The sequence below is a fragment of the Tenebrio molitor genome, chromosome 4 (genome assembly GCF_963966145.1).
Source record: "Tenebrio molitor chromosome 4, icTenMoli1.1, whole genome shotgun sequence".
Lineage (NCBI taxonomy): Eukaryota > Metazoa > Arthropoda > Insecta > Coleoptera > Tenebrionidae > Tenebrio > Tenebrio molitor.
In genome coordinates, this window is record NC_091049.1 from 9986663 (window position 1) to 10002826 (window position 16164).

The 16164-nt window shown below is 33.7% G+C and overlaps 2 protein-coding genes across 2 annotated transcripts in view; one reads left to right on the forward strand and one right to left on the reverse strand.

Moving 5' to 3' along the window:
• The window catches only part of LOC138128060 (zinc finger CCCH domain-containing protein 13), a 66074-nt gene that overhangs the window by 10422 nt on the left and 39488 nt on the right, over positions 1-16164 (reverse strand). The window lies entirely within an intron of this gene.
• Positions 1369-2564, forward strand: LOC138128062 (uncharacterized). Its single transcript, XM_069044262.1, has 2 exons — positions 1369-2205; positions 2265-2564. Exons 1-2 carry the CDS (start codon positions 1946-1948, stop codon positions 2497-2499), a joined length of 495 nt encoding a protein of 164 aa, XP_068900363.1. The 5' UTR covers positions 1369-1945; the 3' UTR covers positions 2500-2564.

Here is a 16164-nt window from a genome sequence, read left to right on the forward strand (position 1 = left end):
TTGACACAGAGAATAAAATTAGATTAAAGCCCAACGATAGTTATATGTATCAGATTCAAGGACAGCTGGAAATAACTCACATTTTGCCATTATAATTATTTCTGTAGATTATTGTGGAAACTGTTATTTTTTAAATTTAGTTTACTTATTTTATTTGGTATAAAATTATACAAAAGTTTTTTAGTTTTTTTTTCGGATCCTTTCTTATTATGGTGATATTTTTGGTATCTCATGGTTAGTGTAAGGAAAAAGCTATAATTAGTTTTGACTTCACAAACAAGTATCTACTTATTAAAAAAATGCAACTGAAGAAAATGGTTGAAACTGTTGGTAACTAGAAAATATACATTTCGTATCTGGCTGTCAGGTAAATGAAGCCGCCCGTAGCCCTTCTTAAATCCGCATACAATAGAGGTTTTGTTCTGAGGATTAACACACCCAGTGGGGTGCAAATTCTTGTTTTTCAGGTTGCAACCGCGAACACTTTGGTGTCTTTAAGGCAACGGTTGCCTATTCACGAAAACTGAAAATTATGGGCACTCCACAATAGCCTTACTACCGCTACATCTTCAAAACATGACAGGTCATGAAATGATTGCTATGGCGGGTTGCTTATTTATTGTTTATCGAATCTTGTAAAATAATAAAAATAATAATAATAAATAACAATAATAAAAATGGAAGAAAATGAACATATTCCAACGGAAATCAGCGAAGAAACTCAAGAACCTATTTTGCATTTGTTGCGGGTAAAGTCTAAACATGCGTAGGAAAAACAATTCAGGAAATTTAACTTCTTATTCATCAATATGAAATATTCGATGCTGAACTGTTAATAATGATGTAAATAAGTAATTAAATAAATTCTTTCAAATTTTTTTCTAGCGTCTTGGGAGTCCCACAATACAGTGCTGACCATAGAGATTTACATACTAAAATGTTTAAGGTCTGTTAATAAGCGTTTTAGTAGGAATTTTAAAGTGGAATTTGGTAGGATATTAGATTAGTATTTTATAAATCAATTACAGTTCGGCCCATCGCAAAAAACAAAATAATCACGGAATTAGAGCAAAAATAAATTTATTAAATTACCACGTGGGTTGCAAAGTAGGCTATGACATAATGTAAACTCAACAAACGTCAAACTAATAATTTTCAATGAACACCTTTTCAAATAAAGAATATATATGGGATAGACTTTGAAACATGTGGAGTTTTGTTTCATAAACATAAAACATAGAAAATCAGAACTAGATACATCAAAATAAATAAAATTCTACTTCAACAATATTAAACAACTGTAATTATTTTTGAATTTTTATTTCATAAATTTTTTCATTTCATAATTTTAATTAAAATTTAGGTATAAGAGAGATTTATTTATTAAATATTAGGTATTAGGTTTTTATCATGTAAAGTTAAAGAAAGTCATTGTATATATAAAATCAATATATTTACATATGATTCATTGTCCATACAAATAAGTACGTAAATAGATCATTCACCAAAAATCACTACGTAACATACATCACATCTTATCTGTGGCGAAGTGATAACTCATAAGTCATAAAGTCATCATAACAGAGAGCATTTGCAGTCATTTAAACCTTTCTCACAGATAAATTATTGTCGATCAAATTTCTGTGTTACTATGTTACAGGTGTTAACAGGTACACTATAACAGCATTTGGTAAACTAAAATTTGAATAATAAGAAATTACAGTTTGGCAACGAAACAATAAGTTAATAATAATTTGTTGATTTGAAATTTCTCGTCATTACGAGTGCATTAACATTATTTGTTATCACATAGACATAACCTAAACAACATGTTTATTCCCTCCAAAAAATTTAGCTGCAGAAGGATTATATAAATCACACCCGAAATTCTCGCACAAATAGTATAAAAGAGAAACGCATCTCCATCAAAGCTATTCGAAACAAAATGAGTTATTGCCCCCCAAATTGCTGCTGCCACCCTCACTATCGCCGCATCAAACAATCCACAATGAGAGATCAGATAGACCAAAAATACGTTCCTCAACCCAGCAACCGTATCGTAATCATGAATCCTCAAACGCGTATGGTGCTTGACGCGAGCCAGCATCAGGTGAAGCTGCAGACTTACACAGGATGCCCAACACAACTGTGGTGGCTAGAATGCACTAAAAACGGCAACTTCTTGATCGTGAACGTGGCCAATGAGTAAGGACTTTCGCAAACAGAAAGATTCATTTTCGTAACTTGTGTCATCTTGATTTCAGAAAAGTTCTGGATATTGAAGGTGTTGCAAAGCGTTGCGCCCGTCTGATCACCTTTGAAAAGCGTGGTCGTGCTAATCAGCAATGGCGGATCGACTCTTGTGACTCTGCACTTGTCAATCCCTGCAGTAACTTAGTTGTGGATGTTGAACATGGAGTGGTGTGTGAAGGACAAGGTTTGATCGCCTATCCAAATGACGGACACATAAGTCAACAATTTTGTATTCAGTTTCATTGACTATTGCTCTATTTTTATTTTGGTTGTTTCAAAATCAGGTAAAATAAGAATTGTAATCTTTACAAATAAACTATACTGAAACTGAATTACTTTTCTCCATTCTTCAATAAGTCTTTTATAAATCGAAATTTAACTAATTGGATGTTTGGGAAAATGTTACAAATCAACATAACATTAACATCTATTTTAACCCTTTCTAAAATAAGTTATCAAGTATCAATCATAATACAGGTTTTAAAAATCCACTGAAATAAAGTTCGACCGTGGGTGTTTGAAACCATTGTTTATACCTACAGCCTGTCCCAGAACTACCTCCCCATATTATTCGTTCCTTAGGGCTCTCGTAGTCGGGGAAGCTTCACTAATGTCCATCACTCCCAAATAGCTGTGATCCGGCACAGTGCACAAAATAAAGCTTGTGAATTTATTTTTGCCTTGAATGAAAAACATATACAGTCTGTCCCAGAACTGCCTCCTTATAGAAAACAGGCATGTGTACTGGATATAAAATGGAAACTCTTTGCTTTTAAAAATTGTTGTTTTTTAATAAGATAGTATGTCATCATCAATAAATTAGAATGAAAGTTAAGCTGAATGTACGTACCGGGTGATTTTAAATGAATGGGACTCTTTTTCATAGGTTGGTAATATTATTGTTGGTTATTCTGGTTTTGAATGTAATAGTTGACATAAACATAGGCGTCCTCGCCTATTTGACACAATTTATGAATACATAAAATGTCAAAATGACGTACGTGCGCCAATGTGTTGATTGAGGTATCAAGTTTGCCAAAAGAATTTATGAAAAATGTTCCCAACTTAAGAAAAAAAGTCACAATCAATTAAAATCACCCGGTACTTATGTCATAATGGATAGAGAAATTTGTAATGCAATTTCGATGTGACGATGTTGTTACACTATAGTGTCAGTGTAATCACACTGTTAATTTGTCTGGAAAATATGAGTAGGTATCAATCAATCGAAGTTTGAATGTTTGCAATATTTAAATTTCTTCCGTAATCTGTGGTCCAGAAATGTACTTAAATTTTTTCTTCAAAGGTTTAAATCTTTCCTGTACGAAGCCACTCTCTCACCCTGTCCGCGAGATAAAGGATTCCAAAAAAATCAGTCTTAATTACACTATCACCCTTAAAAGGGAAATACGAATATTCGCAAAAACCAGATAAACAATATTTTAAAGAATGTTTAGTAAATGCTATTTATCAATGATAAACGCAGCTTGGCGACAAAATGATAATATTTTTGTCTAAGAAGTTCACATTAGTCAATGAAGTAACTGACCGGTTATCAAAAAATATTGTGTTTTTCGGAGAGCTCAATAATAAAGTGTTTGAGGCAGAATAGGAATGTGATATCATTTCCTATGACAAAGCTTGCTGTAAAAAAAATTATTTTTCACTTTAGTGTAATTGCATAACTCCTAGGATATGAAATACGTAAACATGTCCATAACAACCGGGGAATAAAACAGGGCGTAATAAGAATAAGCGGGCGTAATGAATTCATAACGCCCTCATCAATTCATAATTGCAAAGATGCCATTTTTTTTTTTTTTTAAGAACACGTATAGTGAAAAATAAAATCTTGTATGCACCACGGCGTCACCGAATGATTACGCCCATCGAACGATATCCATCTCTCGGGCTAAAGCCCTCGAGCTAGATTTATCGTTCTCCGGGCGTAATCATCGTTGTAACGCCCTTGGTGCATAAATAGCTAATCTACCCGGGAATTATAACAGAAGCACTATTTATGAGCGTTACGAGGAAGGAAAACTTGTCAAAAACAAAAAGCGACCAATTAGATACTCGACTAGATAACAAAAATAATCGCAACATTTCAACGACGGATGATGTCGACATTTGTATTTTTAGGAATTTGAAGCGAGGATGTTTAGAACATTACGAGAAAATAAAATCATCAAAATACAGTGAGAAGAGACTGAAAATAATCCTTGTAAGATGTAGTGAAATAAGACAACCTCTCAAAATATCAGAGCACGTTTTGATCTTGGAGAATACAAAATATTTTACTTTTGGGAACAAGTCCAGCCAATCTCGGAAATTATACAAAAGACAAGAATTTATTTTGCGACAAAACAAAATTTTCACGGAAAATTTTAGTTTGGATTGATTTCAGGAAATGTTTTGCTTCTTATATCGGTCAAGTTCGGATGAATGGTAACAATTACATTACATGTTTATCATCATTGATAAACGCAGCCTGGCGACCAAATGATAATATTTTTGTCTAAGAAGTTCACATTACGCAATGAAGTAACTGACCGGTTATCAAAAAATAACATTGTGTTTTTCGGAGAGCTCAATAATAATGTGTTTGAGGCAGGATGGGAATGTAAACCAGCTAATACTGGAACGGAGAATAGATAGAAGTTAATAGAATTGATAAAGTTCCTGCAAAATCACGAAAAATAGAGGAAGCAAGACGACTTCAGAATTCGATCTGATTTGATTTATCATCTAGCTGGTATATTATGTTATTAGGAGCAAAAATAAAGTTTTATGTGCTGATATTGGTAGACAAACCAGCCAAAGCACATAAAAACATTTTTGCTTCGAATAACAAATTATTTAATAAATGTTAAGAAACCAGAAATTATTTTAATATAGAAGAATAGGTATGACTATTATAAACAACGCTGTGAACAAAATCCGATTTTTTTTGAAGTGAAACTTTTTATGGGAGGGTCTTGAAATTCTGATCGGCAACCTTTTTGTGTGACGAAAAGTGGTGGGGGTAAACACAGTCTCGCACAACAGTTGCGCCAATATTTCCATCTCACTTAAATGTAATTGTGTATACTTCTGTCTTTGTCACGCTCACGGCATTTATCGATAATGTCTTCTCTTTAATTTGGAGGCTTAAAAATGAACAATGAGTTACGCATTTCGATATTGTTTAGTGTTATCGTTGTTTATAATTTATTTTCTTCATTAAAATATACAATTTTGTTGTGAATATGCTATTTAAAAGTGATTGATGAATAATTACAATGTTTCCCTGTAATACAAAAGTTTCACTTCTATCGTGTGTCTTTACGACACATTCTGTTTTTTTTTTTAATAATCTGTCAACCAGTTTTAATTTGGATAGATTTTGTAAGTATGTTTTACAATTATGTACAAGTTTCTTGATTAAATCTTATTAATGGTCTTGAAGTAAAGTCATAAAGGAATTTCAAAATTTAACACCAGGTATTAAAATTAGTGACCGAGGAAGTTTATCTCTTTTAGGCTCTCCAATCTTTGACCAAGGTTTCAAAAACACTGTCGAAAAAACTATAATTACAGTTGAAAATCTTTTAAACAAAGCTGAACTTCTTAGCAGACACGTGGCTTATACTCTAATCAAGAACTGTCTTTTCATACCAAAATTTAATTTTTTATTAAGAACAATTCCATTTTGGAAATTTTATAATTATGTTAATTCAATTGATTCTTCTTTAAAGTCTTCCTTAGAAAGAATACTTAATTTACGTTTAACTGATTTACAATGGCGCCAGTCCACTTTACCGATTAGATTTGGTGGGCTGGGAATTCGTCGCATTTCCGATATTGGCCTCAATGGCTCTCAATTTCAATTCATGGTGTTGAAAAGCTTGTTTCTCAATTACTAAATTCAAAGGATAATGAGCTTATTATTCACCATTATGATGAAGCTTTAGCAGTCTGGGATGTAGAAAATGAGAACGAAAGACCAATTCCACAATTTCAGAAGAATTGGGATAATATCAATATCAAACGAATAATTGCAAATGACTTAATCTTTAATTCACCTAGAGACTTGGCTCGTTTTAAGGCTTTGCAATGCAGAGAATCAGGATCTTGGTTACGTGCAATACCTTCTCCTAATATTGGTACTCTTTTAGATAACACTTCCTTCCATGTTTGTATCGGTTTAAAATTGGGTTGTAATCCTTGTACACCTCATATTTGCAAATGCAATGCGAAAGTTGACGAAATTGGCATCGATGGTCAAAGTTGTTCAAAAAGCAGTGGTAGTTTTTCCAGACACACTGAAATTAATTCTATTATCAACCAGTCTTTGACTTTTATTCATGTTAATTCAACTTTAGAACCAAACGGACTGTCTCTGGATGATGCAAAACGCCCAGATGGGATGACTTTAGAACCATGGATTAAAGGTCAACCTTTAGTTTGGGACGTTACTATTGTAGATACACTTGCAGACAGTCACTTTTTGAAAACTTCTGAAGTTTCAGGTTTTGCCGCTGAAATGGCTTGCAAACGCAAACATAGCAAATATAGTTCAATTATTTCGTCAAATTACGTATTTAAAGGTGTAGCCTTTGAAATCTTAGGCCCTTGGTGCAAAGAAGCCGTTGATTTCATTAATGTTATCGGAAACCGACTTATTGCGGAATCAGGCGATTCAAAATCAAAAAAATTCCTTTTTGAGAGGATTTCCCTTGCCATTCAACGTGGAAACGCTGCAAGCATTCGGGGCACTTTTTCAGATTCCGCATTATTATCGGAAATTTTTGTATTGTAAAACAAAAATGTTATGTAGGTACCTACTTAAGTTGATTAATTATATTATTTGTTAAAATTTGAGTCAAGAATTTCAAATGATTTAGCTAGTTTACTTTATCTGTCAGATGCCATGGCAATGAGGCGTCACTTTAGCATTATCAATCCAGCAGTATAATGTCATAATTTACTGCCGTTTGGAGAAAAAATACGTGGTTGATATCTTAAACGAGATTTATGAATGGTGCAAAATGAGTCACAAAACAGTTTTCAGTTGAATTATGAAAATGTTATAATTAATCCTTTCGCGTGTAAGTTATGAAAGAAGAATTCAGTGAAGCTTTATATAAAATAAATAAACTTAAGTAAGTAATTATAAATCTGCAAAATCCGTTCCCATAGTGAGTTTCCGCTCGCATCCGTGTTAGGAGTCAGAGTTCAATGGGTCCAATGTCTTTGTTATTTTTGCACGGCGCACCTGTTTGATTCTCAAGTATGCAAAAGAAGCGAGAGAAAAAACCCATCGACAAGTAACCAATGGCGATGGTATGTGGGTCAGCCAGTTCGTATGTGGGTCTTTACGCGATCAACCTGCAAAGGAAGACACGGCTTCCAGTGCCATCGACGACGTCGCCGATTTTTACGGCGGCTCGAGGACCATCCGCGTAAATCAAGCACCGCGGCCGCTGTCATCGCGGGAAGAAACGTCTTCTTTTTGTGAAAAACTGAAGATGCTTGCGGAGAGATCGCGCCACTTCCGCATTCTTAAAACGGCCTATAGCTCACGGCGAGTACCTGCGCGGCCTCGCCCATGCCCGCCCAGGTCACCCGCGAGACCCATCTGTCATTCGGGAGACGATAAAGTGCACGGGCATGGTCGTTTTGCCAAGAGCAAAAGGGAAATCTGCACGGATGCAATCGGAACGGAACCGAATGGTGGTGAAAATTTCCAACCGGCAGAAGCGAGCGAGGTTGCTCTTTTTGGCGAAGTCTTGGGGAAAAGTTGGCTCAGAGGCGCATTCTACTTTAAGAGCGATGCACAAAAAAGAGACAAATTATTATTTACAACGACCTGTCAAATCTGCGTTTCCAAACAAGATATCAAATAATTAAGTTCGTCGTGTTATTCCGTGGACTTTTTCATCTCTCGGAACGTGTTTGTTGAAAGTTTATTTATTCATGCGATGTGCAAAAAGGCAAAAAATGTGAATTCGATATCTTTTTTTGGTTTATAAATAAATGGTGAACAAATCGTTGAAAGAAATTCACATCTGCTTCAGATAATATTTCTAGAACAGACATAAGTGACATAACGTGGCTGCGAATTTGTAATTCAAAACTACTTCTTTTATAATGTATTCATTCTTCCTTTTCTTCTAAAAAAATTACTTTTATGTGAACATAAAACAATCTGTATCAAAGAATTCAAATTCACTACTAAGAAAGTACTGATTCGATTACTGAAGTTAAGCAATATAGGAAACGGTCAGCGTTTGGATGGGTCATACCGGAAGAACCACGTTCCATTCTAACGTTCAATCCTTCATAGTTTCAGTACTTGATTTCCTTATTGTCGTATATACAGGGTGTTATTGAAATACGTGACCAAATTTTAACTGGCTTCATGTAGAACTCGGAAAAAATATTTAAAAAAATTGTCAAAAAAGAAAATGATTTATTTTTTTTAGCTATTTTTTTTTATTACTTTTAGTCTTCTACGTTGTCTACGTTGTAAAATTTCCACACATTTTAAAAATACACTCTGTATATCATATTTTATAAAACGTACACCAATGCGGTTTCCTTGTTTTAAAGCATACTTCCTGGAGGTTACTTTCCATTGGAGTACATTTTATAAAATATGATATACACGGTGTATTTTTAAAATGTGCCGAAATTATACTTACGAGGTTGTGGGACAACGTAGAAGAGTAAAAGTAATTTAAAAAAATTGTACCTCAAAAAATAAATGTCATTTAATTTTTTTGACATAGAATTTTTTAAATATTTTTTCCGAGTTCTACATGAAGCCCGTAGCTCGTGGTTAAAATTTGGACACGCATTTCAATATCACCCTGTATATAATCTATTATACAAGGAATATCACTATCACAGAATGAGTGCGAAGGAATTGAAAATGCAACCTATAATACGTTTACATAGCAATCCTAGATATGGACGCGGAGAGTATTCAAATTTGCTTTGGAAATGTATTGTGGGTTGCATTTTCAATACCGTCGGGCTCATTATCACTCGTGAAATTCCCTGTACATTTATTTATTACTAATCAAAGCATTTTTTTAGTAGAGAAAATTGAATGATAACACATTTAACGGCAAGATTAAAGTAATTGTTACAATTTTTATTTTTATTAAATCTTCTTTATTTTAAGCTTGGCTCACTCTAAAGAATAACTTTTCGTGTGTTAGTTTCTGCATGTAGAAACATTAATTTAAAAGGGAATTATCGACTGTTACAATTTCTTATCATATCTTGTCTGCAACTGACCTAGAGAGCTGAATACATTTTAAAATACTAAAGTACTTAAAGTATGTACTTTGTATGTATGTAGGTTCCGAAATAGTAATTTATGCGACGAGTACATAAAATAGTACTTTTTTCACAAATGGGGAGTTCTACCGAGCGAACTGCAGCCGTGTGCGGCAATCCCATGAGCGACAAAAAGACGTTTTATGCACGAGTTCCATTATTTTATCAATTTTTTTCTGCGACTGACTGCATTTAGGAAAACAATCAACATTAACGCACAAATGCATTTAACGTTTGTATAAATCACAACAGAACTTCAATTGTTTTTAGAGAACTTCGGTAATTGTGCATTATGCATTTGCATAAAGCCGGAGGGAAATAATGATATGCTAAGGTATTTCTCACGTTTTTTATTTCTTTTTCACTACTGTCATAAACTGATGTTTTATGCACCAAAAATAGTGAAATATCGTACACACAAATATTGTACCGTACAGACATTTTTTTTTGTTTAAAAAAAACTTATAATAATTTACTTATAGGAAACTCATTACAAAATAGCCCGATTGCCTCTTATAATAGCTTATGGCTTAAAGATGGCGTAAAGATGTAAATACTCTCTGTTTTCGGTCGCTTCGGCACACTTCGAACGTTTTCAGCATGATGGTCCTGGACCCTTCTAAGTACCTACCTAGGACCACTCGTTGACCTTAAAACGCTCGTTTCACTCGCGTTTTAAACTGACCCACTCATGCCAAAGAAAAGCCAAATTTACACACGAACCCGTTAAATAAACTACTACTATTAATATGAATTTGGTGTTAGACGAATAATTTTTAAATTATTATTACATACTATCAAAAATGACATTTATAACAATCCTGATCGGTGCGACCTATTTTTTATTATTTCGCAAAAATTGCAGAACACAAATGCGTCGAAGACCCCCAGCAATAAATGTTTAAATACGGCCCATTTCTGAACCTTCAATAATTTGAGTAATTTATGGGACAGCAGTGGGCTGTCCCAACTGTTCCAACCCTCATAAAAGTATTAGTAGGTACGTTATAAAAACCTACATAAGCCGTTCCAAATATCGTTTCCTACTACTATAATTGATTTCATTTAAGTCCCAATTGTATTTAAATGTTAAATACAACTGTGTACTACATTTGAATACTTTATTTGGATCACCTACGAAAATAATATTTGTTTTTCTCTCACTATTTTAACCATCTGATTTTCTAGTTTTTTTTAATGTTTAATGACTTTGTGAACGATCTCACGGCACAGCAAAACACTTTTCTTCATAACTATCTTATACGTAAATCTGTAGCTACCATACATCTTGCACCAACTAATCTTTGCTATCATAGAAACAAGAAAGGGGAAAATTAAGACGAATTGTATCATTCCTTCAGGATAAACTCTGGCTCACAAGAACTACATTTTCATAGCTGTAATCTACAATGTCGGTTCAAAGTATTGGAACAACCTCGCTATTCGCCAGATTTAGCCCCCAGCGATTTTCTCTTCTTCCAAAAATTTAAATAGCATCTTCTTGGAACGGATGCAACAATCATTACAGAGTAAAATGAGGTTTGCAGCAGAAGAAAAAAATGTTTCTAAAGACAAAAGCAGTTCAGCATCTTTATGCTGGGAAATAAAATTGTTGCAGTTTTTCTACTTTTTTGCCTCTATCTAGAGCACACTAATAAAGAGTCACCACATGCACCTACATCCATCATTATAATTATTTTTTACTCAGGTATTAAATTTATTTTATTAAATTATTTATACTTTTTAAATTTACTTCTTCAAAATACATAGTACTAATGGATTCCAAGTACCGGTTTGATGATGGTGTCATTTCAAATGACTTCCAGCTCTGACACACACACTGTATGCACTTTTTTGGCGTTTCAGTTCACGCCATTTGAATAACCCAGCGGGAATTAATTTTTTCGTGTCCGTCACACGTTCCCAAATTAAACAGATGGTCGGAATGAACCATCAGACCATCTTTTATGTCCAATTATCATATTTTATGGCTGCTCTAAAAACGTCCACGAACAATGATTTATTCTAAGAAGTTTCGGTAAGTGCGTGACTAAAGTCGATTAGGCATTGTGATGCTAACCATTGAAAATGAAGTCTTTATAAGTCAACTCAGCAATTTACTGATTTAAAATAATTTTGAACCGACTTTTAGGAACCAGCTACGATTTCAATAGATACACCGCACGATTCAATAAAATATTCCAAGAAACGTGTTCAGAATTGTGTGGTTCTTCTCCTGCCCAAGTACTTTTTAAGTTTATTTAGAAAAAAAAAGACTAAAGAAAATAATAAAAGAAAATATAATATTTGTAGGAAACATACGAAAAAATACTCTACTACTTTTTTATCTCTGTATAAAATGTGTTAGAAATTCTAAAAACAATGTTTAGGTACTTTTATAATGTCCTTCTTGTAAGGTTTTGTTAATTATGTTCAATACCCTTTTCCATTTTTTTTTTTTTTTTTTGTAATGAAAGTCACCATTTCACATCATTTTTTAAAATTCTCTACAAAATTGTTCATTCACTTTATATCCCTTTCTACACGATAACTGTATTTTACCTGGCGTTCAGCTGGTATTTACATAAAATTACAGTACCATCACCGCTATTGTATTATCAAATTAGCAATTATGCAGAATTGTAGTTATCAGTTGGCAGCTGCTTCAGTTTCTAAAAGGTATTTCATTAGGTCAATGTGAATGTTCTACGCATTAAAATATCAAAATAATTTATTATCTGCTAAAGTCCTGAATTGAAAGTTAAATGTACTTTGCTCGCTAGTGAGAAAATATTTTTTCCTCACTAATGAGTCAATTGCCATCTTTGCTCACTATTTTCAGTGAGCAAACACCACTGGAATTCAATGATCATGGAAAAATATATTTTATTAATGTGCACCACAAAGAGCTGTATTGGAGCCATTCTTATTAATCTTATTATCTACTATCGTCCGTTTCTTTGGCCCCTATAATGGCTTACAGTTATTTATTTGTAAATCTACAATAATTATATCTACAATATTTTTCCCTTATTTTCTTTTACTTATTTTTATTGTTAGTTGTTTGATTTGCTGTTATTTTTTATTAATAAAATGTAAACAACTTCTGTAAAATTCGACCACCCGAAAGATCGGCTAAAATACGACATTCAGGAGTCGATCAATTAAAATAGTTAATTGCCGCCAAGATATGCTAATGTGGAATATATTTATTAGGAGTAAAAAAAACCATAAACAGCATAAACCATAAATCTGCGATCGTCACGGATGTTCGATGATCATGGGGGATCCGCTTTAGTCCCAAGCCGGCCCATAAATATCATTATAAATAGTACCATTACACCTATTTAAAACGTATCAAAGACAAAGTTGTAATTCCAAAAATGCGGCAGCCAGATTCCGCTAATCTCCCACAGACGTAAAAATTAAAATGTTATCAATGGCGAATTAATCCTGATAATAAGTTTACGATGGTGGGAATGCAATTTCCGTGAATTACAACTGTAGCCGACTTGAATTGTGTAGCAATTTTTTTAATTTTTATTGTTTTTGGTTCGTATCCGCTGTATCTGGCGTAACAGTATTTTGACGAATTAATGAAAAAATTACCGGACTTGATTCGGGACAACTCTGCTTGTCAGCCGATTAACGGATCTCACAATAAATTGCCACAAACTGGCCAAGGAGCTGATGCGTGTTCCATTTAATTGTGAATTTTTTGTGGCACACGCAGACATAATATAAACAACGGAAGGCCAGAAAAAAATACACAATACAAATAAACTCAAAAACTACGAAAAAGCTGTCAGAAAATTACAATTTTGTACATATTTCCACCAAAGATAAAAAAAATTTGTTCCAATTTTCGTTTTGTTTTTTAATTTTTTATTTATAGTTAGGAACGTCAACTTTCCACGTCGGAGTTCCCTCAGGCGGCCACCCATCCAAACACTGACGGCGTCCGACGTTACTTCACTTCACCGATCGAAAGAGTATAGTGCTTTCAGTAGTTGGGCATTATTATTATTATTTTCTCTTCGAAGATTTGCTGCACCTCAACATTTCAGCAAGGATTTTTTTAAGGGTTTGTCAAAATAATTTTGTTACATATTTATATTTGAATATAAAAATAAGACGTCTTTTTTAAAAGAATATACTGCATATTACCCGAAGCTATAATTGGAAAATGAAACAGACCAGCTTAATGAATTTGTTTACAAATAAATAACTAATCATAAATTATTAGATATACAAATTTACATTTACATCTTTATTTAAATTTGGAATAAAAACTGATCAACAATTTTGATTACTGTCGTGGAAGACATAAAATAAACTGGCTAATAAATAAAATAATGACAGATGATAATCCGTGTTCCTTTTTACTACCCAGGATTTGACTTTTCTCCGAAGTTGCCATCGTAAAATTCCGAGAATCCAAAGAAGCGCAAAGATTTGTAGGTGAGGCGAACACATTTGCATTCCTCGTGTCTTTCTCCATTCAAAAACCGATATTCCAATAAACTTCATTAATGCGCAACAAGCGACAAACAAATTGCCAATCCGGTCGCAATAAATCCCCTGTTTTAGTACACAGCGTGAAATCTCCAGCATTCGCATCTCGACAACGAGTATCAGCATTAAAATTTCTTCACTGGAAATATGGAAATGCACGTGTTGCGTGTCATCTTTCTGGGTTAAGAGTCGATCCCACTTCTGACACCGTCCCCGTCATCAATTACACAGATCAGCTCCGAAATACGGTTATGGATTAATTAGAGGCGGGTATTAAGTGGAAACAATGCATTGTCTCACGCCGTCTTCCTAGTTAATTGCTTGAACTGAAACCGACTTCCGCCACGGATAACAGGACAACGATGACACCCGGAAACGGAAAAACAAAAGCGCAACGCGAGCTGCCGTCAAATTGCGACGACCTTTTGCGGAACGGGATTGCGGAATTTTTTCCTAACTTGAGTGGAACGAAGTGGCTGCGAGATGGGCAAGGCTGCCTCGTGCGTGATTAAGGCCAATTTACCATTTTCGTATTTTTATCAACGAAATAAACACATTATACCGCCAACCCGGAACATAACCCGATTCTAACTAATAATTAAAATTATAGTACAACCTGGAATTTGTACGCGATTAAACAGTTCTTTTCAACATGATAATGCAACACCTCACACGGCAAAATCACTGTATCACAACAATTCAATAAAATATTTACTCTGCTTTTGTTCTTTAAACTTTGCGATAAAAACTTTCAACTTTCGGTTTAATCGAATATCGTTCCATTTATTTTCTTCATATGCGACTCTTGAGAAAGTTGTACCTAAATTCTCGATCGAAAAGTCATCTCACAAATGAATTTTAGACTGAAGAATAAGAAAGTTTGTATGTGATTGTAAATTGAACTTTACAAAAAAATAAAACAAGAGTTATGGAGCTTTTTGCCCATTTAATAAAATAAAAGAAATAAGATTGACTTGAAATCAAAAATTGACAAGGACAATCTTGAAACACTAATAACGCTTCAAATTTGATTGTTCTTCGTCCGAGTCTGAGCTTTTTGGCCGAGGCGCAGCCGAGGCTTGAAAACAACCGAGTATACAAAAGGCACTTTCGTGCACATTAAATTTTTTAGGTGACCGCAGGAACTACAAAGCAAAAATATCATTGAGAAAATTACAAATTTATTTTGTATCTAGTTTTTTTCAATTAGATCAATTTATTAGTACTCACACTTTAACAATTTTTTATAGCATTTGTTATCAGCTTGCCAACAAAACTAGACTACATATTTGCAAAACAATTAATTATTTACATAATTTATGGTAACGGACAATTATCGGTTTTGTCGGTTTCGTTGCTAGCTTACTAAACAGACCAACAGATGGCGCCACGGTCAGCGCCCGAAAAAGAGTTAGTTTTCGTCCGCTTGTGAGTACCGTTACCGTTAAGGGTGCCTAAAAAATATTTTATTATTAAAAAGAATATGGTAACAGATGTTGACTTAAATTTTTTTAATTATATAGCATTTATGGTGAATACGTGGTACCCAGATATTTTTACAGTGACATCTGTGGTGCTCCGTTATTCTGCTGGTCATCACCCAACTATACAGATTCCAAAGATTATGAAGTTTTCATTGCATAAAGGTGTTAGCGGTCGCCAACCGCAATTATGTATTGTTTTCTCAACACTTCTATATGGGTCGTATAACAATTTCTATACTTATATAACCGTTGTATAAGATTTTATTATTCTCATTACGATTCATTTTTATTGCCAGGGTTAGGTACAATAACCCGCAATACCAAAAGAATTCGAAATTTTCACTCCATGGTGGCTTTGCTTACTTCAAGACTTGTTGTATGGTGTACAAAACTCTCCAAATTGCTCATTTGTATTAAACACTATTCTTCAAAGCTCTAAACATCAACAAACAGCTTGTAGGAGTTCCGTGAAAGTCTGAGAAAATTTTGTAACAATTATGTGTTGCTTAAACATAATTATAAATTATTGAAAACTATTTTTCATGAGAACTTTTGTTGTGATTTCGTTTGATCACTTAATTTT